The following is a 7,814-nucleotide window of genomic DNA, read 5'->3' as shown; positions in this document are numbered from 1 at the left end:
CCCGTGGCCTTGGTGTTATCAGCACCACACTCTCCCAAGTGAGCCACGGGCCGGCCCTCTCTGTTTCTTAATGATTACATCACCTAGCGCAGGTAGGACTGGCCTCATAGAAACCACCTAGACTCTTGAATTTTTGAGTCTTTGAGACCCACTCCCACCCTCGTACTGTAGAGTTAGAAGCCAAACAGCAAGTTTCTCAAGCTCAGCATTATTGACATTTGGGCTGGATAATTCTCGTTTGGGCAGGGGGAGGGGGCGGAGGCGGGGCGCTATCCTGTGTGTTCTAAGATGTTTAGCAACATCCTATGCCCACTAGATGGCAGTAGTAACCCACCCCCACCCCCTCGTCTCCCAGTATTGCCCAGTGTACCCTGGAGAGGCAAAATCGCCCTGGATTGGAAACCACTGCCCTAGAGCAGTGCTTTTCAAAGGTAGTGGGCAAAGTAATTGAGGATGGGTTGCATTTTCCCAGTCAGATTGTTTCAGGTCTGAACTGGAGCCCAGAAATCTGCATTTAAATAAACATTTCCGGGCCGGCCCGTGGCTCACTCGGGAAAGTGCCGTGCTGATAACACCAAGGCCACGGGTTCAGATCCTATATAGGGATGGACAGTTCGCTCATGGGCTGAGCGTGGTGCTGACAACACCAAGCCAAGGGTTGAGATCCCCTTACTGGTCATCTTTTAAAATAATAATAATAAATAAATAAATAAACATTTCCTCCCCTTACCCATCGCCTCCATTCTGATACAGGTAATTACACTTTCATAAACACGGCACTGGTTATACTAGTTACCAGGGAGAGGTTTATGTGTAACTAACTTAAGTCTGCTTTTCTTAGTATCTACTTTAAGAAGGTCCCACCTGGTAGTTATAAGAGCTCCCTTAAGTTATGAGAGGGTTGAAATGCCAATAAAGGACTAATTTCCATTTTGTTTTTATGTATTATCTGTAATCCTATTTTAAGCAGTTCATGGCAGTGCTCTTTCTGAACTATTTTCTGGAATAGTCTAATTGACATCTTCACTCCACAGCCCTTTCCCTGGGGAGATGGCAACCATACTCTATTCCATAACCCTCGTGTGAACCCACTTCCAACTGGCTATGAAGACGAATAAAGAGAACCTGGACCACTATGCAGGCACCGGGGACCATGGCACTGGTTTGGATCATTCCTCTGTACATGGACCAGAATAGTGTACTGGCCCTTAAGCTCACCTTCTTTACTTGTATCAAATGATGACCAATATACTGATCTTCCATCCCTTTGCTTTTGCAGAAGATGGCTTAAATAAATAACTTAAACTTCGATTGATCATGAGCTGAGAGTTACATTCTTCTTTTGTGTTTTTCCTCAGAAGTTAGCATTAATGTTTTTTCTGTTTCTGCAATGAAAGTCTGTGGCTGCTTTTTATAGTGTTTGGGGTCCACTTCAGCCCACTGAACAATTGTCTATAATAGGTCGCTTGGTTTCTTGTGCCTGCAGCAGGGTAAAGCCAAGGGACTATAAGTACAGAGCAGTGGAGCTAATTAAGTATCAAAATTGGGTCCTTGACTGACCTTGGATGGCAAAGACATTGAATAGCCAGCAGAATGGCTCTAGTTACACCCAAAAAAGGTACCTGATTCACAAGAGGAAGTAATTCCTCTGAGTCTCAGCTTTCTCAGGTCCCATTCTACCAGCATTTGCTGCAGAATCTTCCCTGTAATCAGATAATTTTCTCCAAAGGTGTCAAGTTCTTACCCTGGAGTAAAGACATCTCTCAGCACCCTGAAAGCTGGCATGGTCAGAAACCTTTGGAGAAATAAAGGCAAAACGACACATTACTGCATATACTATTGGCTTTATTTGTTTTTGGAATTTAAATGATCCTGTAACCACAAGAATTAGGAGGGAGAAAACAGTAGTAGTTACAAAATCACCCTGAAAGGGCAATTAATTCCTCATCAAAATTTAAAACCTTTGAAGTAGCTGAGGTGGTTGAGTCACTTTATGGAGAAGATGAAGTCAAAATAGGGTGAGAAACAATCAGAATTATTCTCTCTGTAGCAATTTTAGATGTTACTCCTTTTGGCAGGATGTGGCCATAAAGAAAGGAACTACTACTATCTGGTCTGTTTAGATTTAACAGTAATATGAATAGGGTTAGATACCTGATGCTTGAGCTTCGGAGTTAGACTTCAGGGGATTCTTAAATCTTTCTGGCAATTCATAAATTAGAACATCCTTCTCACCCCCTCAGTTGAAACTGAACTGGTTTGCTCAAGATATTTCCTGCAGTTTTTCCCAAAAGTCAGGTTCAGAAATGAATTTCTGAGCTAGCATAAGCAGCTTTCACAACAAGCAGATTTCTCAATACAAGTTACAGTAAAAGAACCTGGTTGGCCTGGAGCTAGTTTATTCTCAAGACTTAACAGGACAGTTTTGTGGTAAGGTTTAAGAGTCTACAAGGTATTTCATAGTTTAATGTTACATTAAACTGGTAATGCAAAGTTAAGGTACATGCAAATGGTGTGAAAGCCTCATACAGTAAAGAATAAAGAAGCCCTGTTAATATTGCCATTTTGTAATCTAACAGCCTGCACTTCTGAATCCCTATAGAGCTGTTTTGCTTGTGGTCAGCCTGAGTTTAGGGTAGATATATACTTCAGCCTGCTGCCTGGCCTTCCTCGGCTGGGTTCTTTTATGGCTGGACAGTTGGCTCATTTGGTTGGAGCACAGTATTGATAACACTAAGGTCAAGGGTTGGGATCTCCTTACTGGCCAGCTGCCAAAACAAAATATCTTTTATAATCCTTGGATAATGAACCTTAACCAGTCAGAAAATATAAATGTAGAATGTTTGGAAATGACAATAAAGACCGATCACAATAAATAAGAAATAGTAATTGGTAAAGAAAAGATAACAGTACTTAGGCCTTTTGTAAATCAAGTTTCATACTATCTTTGGGCATACAATAAACCACCAAATTACTCAAGATATGTACTTGTGGGGATTACATGACATTATAAAGTATGTAAAGGCTCACCTGATCTTGACATTTTTTGGTACTATAATATAATTTTACTTCAAGATAATTTGTGTAAGGGCTAGCTGGTTAGCTCAGTTGGTTAGAGCGTGGTGTTGTAACACCAAAGTCAAGAATTCAGATCCCTGTTACCAGCCAGCTGCCAAAAAAAAAATTTGTGTATACTACTGTGGAAAGACATTTTACAAATCATTGAGGTTTCTAATCACTATACCACTTAGCTTAGACAAATCTTCACTTTTTCTTCACCTTTAAATTATAAAACACAAAACTTCCCAGTATATATATGAGATATGTGGGGTATCAGGGTCATAGTTGTTTCATAAAGTGCACGGAATTCCAGCCGCAAATAATGATAGAAACTGTTACAATTTATTCCATCTTCATGATTACAGACATTACAGGGCAGGGTGGGTAAACAAGGCAAATAAAGCACACACACTCACCTCCTCCCCACCCCTTTTAACCAGATGCAGCATTTGGCATTTTTGTGATATGCAGGTTGACTTAATTCATTGACTTGGGTTGAAAGCTGGCAACAGCAAATCTTTCCAATTTAGGTTCTTCCTCCATAGCTACTTCAAATATTTTAATTCCTGAATTCTACACTGTGAGCTCTGAAATGGTGTTCAGTGCAAAATTCTTGAAGCTTTCACCTCTTAATCTGACAACTCTTGTTAAGGCAGGGAACTGTCTGTTAAAAGCTGTCTTCCTCTTGGCCAACCCAGGCCACCAGAAATCTTAACTGTTATTTACTATATAAAAATAAAACTGTGCTCCCAAGCATTGATTGAAACTGTTGTGCCTGGATCCCTTTTCAGGGTATTAGCTCCCTGAGAGAAAAAAAGGTCCTAACCAATTGCTTTCATGAACAGTGACCCCAGTACGGTGTACATAATGTTCTTTGCAGCAAAAATCATGAGGTCAGGCCATCCTGATCATCCTGACTAGTTTATCGTCATCATTATTATTATTTACACATGAGGGGTCTTCAGAAAGTTCACGGAAAGATTCTGTTACATTTCCATTCCATTTTTCCATGAACTTTCTGAAGTACTCAAATATATATTTAAAGCTGATTCCAGACCAAGTATTGCAACCATAATCCCAAGAAACTGTTCAATTTTAGCACACTGAGTTCCTGCAAGATACCAGAGCAAGTGAGAAATCATCTTAAAGCAAAGAATAATGGTTCATCATCTTTTACAAATCAAGAAGGAGGAAATAAACTCCTCTCTCCTAAACGCCTCATCAAATCCAATAGTTATCTTCACAGCCTTAGTCGACAAAATCCAGAGTCCTCAATTTCCTGATTTTCAAGGTGGCTGTCAAGGTCAAGAAGAGTTTTCAGGTTTTTCTTTGCCATGGCCCATGAACTCCAGTCCTTCAATAGGAATCTCTTTCTCCTTTATTGCTTTCTGATGGGAAGAGAAAACACACTATAAAGGTCTATATGAAGCTCAAGGACCAAATTTTATAAATAAAATATGGTACAAAAGTAAAATCAAACAACTATAAAACTCACAACCATGATTCAAAAATCACACACTTTTATTTTATTTTTATTATTATTTTTTTTTCTTTTTTCGTGACCGGCAACGGATCGCAACCCTCAGTGTCACGCCCGTACCGGACCGGAACCGGCTACGGGATCGCAACCCTCGGTGTTGCTCCCGCACCTCGCTCAGCCAATGAGCGGCCGGTCTGTATGTGGGATCCGAATCCTCGGCAGGAGCGCCGCCGCGCTTCCCAAAAATCACATACTTTTAAACAAAGAAGTACCATTATGAAGAAATCAAGTGTAAGACCAGACAAAGATAGGGAAAAAAGTTTTGAGGGAACCATTACAATTCAGAAGTGAAATTTGAAAAAAAAGTATCACCACTTTATCTTAGTGACCGTTCAAATCTTGAGTTCCAGGACCTACCGGATATGTGACCTTGAGCCAGCCTCACTTTCCTCATCTGTAAATGGGATAAAGATAGCAACTACCTTGTGGAATTACCATGAAGATGTCTTAGGTTAACTTATTGTAAGTACTTTGTTTTAGGTTAATTTACTGCAAGTGCTGTTCTTATAATTCAAAGCAGTTCCACATCCATTGGGCTGGAATGAAAGTTTCCTAGCTGTAGTTGGGGACAAGTCGAGAGAGAGAAACAGGCCAATGAAGGGATTATAACAAAAACAATGGGAACCTCCACAGTGTCTAACAGGTAAGAGAAAGGCTAACATCCCGCCCACCCCCTAACAGTAATAGTGGAAAAGTGCACCACCCTCAAAAAAATCAAGGAAATATGATTCTAGTGAACTTGGACAAATCACTTCCTATTTCTGGGTTTTACTTTTCCATGTATAAAATACGAATAATTATGCCCACTTTGCAAGTTTAGGATGAGCACCAAATAAACCAAAGGATGTTACTGTGCTACGTAAAAAGTAAAGCACTGCAAAAATATTTAACTTCGTTATTCGGAGAGACACCCAGGCGGCCGCGGTGGTGATGGTAGGGGAGAGGATTCCTGCCACTGGCCTCATTGCGGCTTTTCTCCACCCTCCCCATCCCAATCCCCGCAAGATGCGATGCCTGTGGCGGGGTTCACCGCAGAGAACGCGGGGTCTGGGAGTAGAGGTGGGAGGGCTGAGGTCGCGGCTCACCTGAACACACTGCTGGTAGCGCTTGAAGAGGTCGGTGCACGGGTCCCCGGAGCCGTCCCCCTTGAGGAACTTCTCGGCAAACCAGCGATTGAAGCACTGGTCGTACTCTCGCTTCATGTCTGTGCATGCCTCCCCTACACTGTTCATGGTGATGCTGGCGGCAGCGACGGCGCACTCTGATGTCGTCACGCCTGGGCGCGTCGTTCGGCGCTACGTGTGGACGCACTACGGTGGCTGAGAAGGGTAGAAATGTGGGCGCGGGCGGTGTGGCTAGGTCTTCGGGCCCCGCTTGGCGGGCGCCGGGGCTTAACTTCCACGACGGATCCTCAGGTAAAGGTCGGGCGGGTGGCTGAGCAGGCCAGGAGGCGGACAGCCCAGCTATGTGGGCGCGGGCGGTGTGGCTAGGTCTTCGGGCCCCGCTTGGCGGGCGCCGGGGCTTAACCTCCACGACGGATCCTCAGGTAAAGGTCGGGAGGGTGGCTGAGCAGGCCAGGAGGCGGACAGCCCAGCTCGTGACCCGCACTTTCCGCCTCATCCCTCAGGGAAGCGGCCGGATCACGGTCGAGGTGATCGAGCACTTGGAGCGTCTAGCGCTTGTGGACTTCGGCAGCCGCGAGGCAGTGGCACGGTTGGAGAAAGCCGTCGCCTTCGCCGACCGGCTCCGCGCCGTGGACACGGACGGAGTGGAGCCCATGGAGTCGGTACTGGAGGACAGGTAAACTCGCGGCTGCGGCCCCGAAGCCTCGACTGCGTGGCGCCTTCGCAGCCGTTTAAGGTGGCCTTTAGTGTCCCGTTTTACAGAGAGCGAAAGAGCCTTAGCGAGATTTAGGAACTTGCCCACGGTCACCTTGCGGGTAAGTGGCTTCACTCTTCCCATTGTTCATTATGGATCCTGTCTCTCCCGTTTAAAATCCTCGTGTCCTCCCACCGTTAAGTAGGAACAAAATCGGAACTGCTTGCTAGTCATTGTCTTGGAGGCCCTAGTTCCTAGAGCTCCTGCCTATCCACTAGGGTATATACTGCTCGCCTCAGTACTCTCCAGCCACACTGGCTTCCTTAACTGCTTCTCCAACAATCCAAGTTCGTTCCCTCTCCCGGATCTTTGCACTTGCCGTGCGCTTTTTCTTGGACAGTCCGCTTCCAAATTGCATAGCTGTCTCCCTCTTGGTACTCGGGTCTCAGCTCATCTAAGAGAAGCCTCTCCTGACCACTCCAAATTCCTTCTCCCTTTCCAGTCACTAGCTCTTTGTCCTGTTGGGTTTTTCCTGATATTTCTGTTTTTGCTGATTTGTTGTGTCTCTGCTATTACAATGTGAGTTCATTGTCTGACATGCTTACTGCTGTATTCCTGCCTCAAAATTTTAAGTGTACATATTTTCTGACCCAGTGATTCTCTATGGAAATATCTGTGCAAGTGCACAAAAACGTATACACTAGTGTCCACCGCAAAACTGCTTACAATACCAAAACCAAAACAAAACCCAGAAACAAGCTAAATGAATGGCAAATACATCATCATACAATGGAATATTTGGCAAGTTAAAAATAATGAAACAAATAACTATGTGTTATTTGTGTATGATTTAAATATCACATACCAACATATAAATACTATATATGCTGATATGGAAAGGTCTCCAAGATATATTTAATAAAAAGGGCAAAGTTGGAACAGTATTAATACTTCATGAGTAATCTAACTTTTATATTCTGGTGTATAAATTGTTTTGTTTTGTTCCCTGAAAGGGTATGCAAGAAATTTATTAACAAAATGGTTAGGGGCCGGCCCTGTGGCTCACTCAGGTGAGTGCGGCGCTGGGAGCGCCACGGCCGCGGGTTCGGATCCTATATAGGGATGGCCGGTTCGCTCACTGGCTGAGCGCAGTGCGGGCGACACCAAGCCAAGGGTTGCGATCCCCTTACCGGTCACAAAAAAAAAAATGGTTAGTTTTATTTGTGTGTGTGTGAGAGAGAGAGTGTGTATGTGTTTGGCAGCTGGCCAGTGTGGGGATCCGAACTCTTGACCTTAGTGTTATAACACTGTGCTCTAACCAACTGAGCTAACTGGCTGGTCAAAATGGTTAGTTTTTTTTTTTTTTTTTTTTTTCCTTTTTGTCTTTTTTTTTCGT

At 43.8% G+C, this 7,814-nt stretch overlaps 3 protein-coding genes across 4 annotated transcripts in view; 2 read left to right on the top strand and 1 right to left on the bottom strand.

Annotated features, from left to right (window-relative positions):
- The window catches only part of LOC103587800 (cytochrome c oxidase subunit 6A1, mitochondrial), a 3,005-nt gene extending 1,684 nt beyond the window's left edge, over positions 1 to 1,321 (top strand). Inside the window, exon 3 of the mRNA XM_008569365.1 lies at positions 1,035 to 1,321. Coding sequence (XP_008567587.1) covers positions 1,035 to 1,118 — 84 coding nt within the window. The 3' untranslated portion in view covers positions 1,119 to 1,321. The remainder of the gene's footprint in view (positions 1 to 1,034) is intronic.
- Positions 1,322 to 3,380: 2,059 nt separating this feature from the next.
- Positions 3,381 to 5,837, bottom strand: TRIAP1 (TP53 regulated inhibitor of apoptosis 1). The gene is made up of 2 exons (XM_008569364.1): positions 5,686 to 5,837; positions 3,381 to 4,448 (listed from the first exon to the last, which is right to left on the bottom strand). The coding sequence occupies exons 1-2, from the start codon at positions 5,830 to 5,832 to the stop codon at positions 4,365 to 4,367; spliced, it is 231 nt and encodes a 76-aa protein (XP_008567586.1). The 5' UTR covers positions 5,833 to 5,837; the 3' UTR covers positions 3,381 to 4,364.
- Positions 5,838 to 5,921: 84 nt separating this feature from the next.
- Positions 5,922 to 7,814, top strand: part of GATC (glutamyl-tRNA(Gln) amidotransferase, subunit C) — an 11,979-nt gene continuing 10,086 nt past the window's right edge. The window contains exons 1-2 of one of the 2 annotated variants that reach the window (XM_008569362.1): positions 5,922 to 6,015; positions 6,228 to 6,400. In XM_008569362.1, the coding sequence (XP_008567584.1) occupies positions 5,935 to 6,015; positions 6,228 to 6,400 (254 nt within the window). In that variant the 5' untranslated portion in view covers positions 5,922 to 5,934. Of the gene's footprint in view, positions 6,016 to 6,065; positions 6,147 to 6,227; positions 6,401 to 7,814 lie in introns of those variants that run through there. The other variant, XM_008569361.1, reaches the window with a different exon arrangement.

This window comes from Galeopterus variegatus, unplaced genomic scaffold, assembly GCF_000696425.1.
Source record: "Galeopterus variegatus unplaced genomic scaffold, G_variegatus-3.0.2 Scaffold487, whole genome shotgun sequence".
NCBI classification, from domain to species: Eukaryota; Metazoa; Chordata; class Mammalia; order Dermoptera; family Cynocephalidae; genus Galeopterus; species Galeopterus variegatus.
Note: the sequence above shows the minus strand (reverse complement) of the source record. Positions and strands in the feature narration are given on the sequence as shown.

Excerpts from the sequence above, each read along its gene's own strand:
- TRIAP1 (XM_008569364.1), bottom strand. The coding sequence starts at position 5,832 with ATGAACAGTGTAGGGGAGGCATGCACAGACATGAAGCGAGAGTACGAC. Across the intron at positions 4,449-5,685 it reads GCTACCAGCAGTGTGTTCAG|AAAGCAATAAAGGAGAAAGA; the intron begins GTGAGCCGCGAC and ends TCTTCCCATCAG.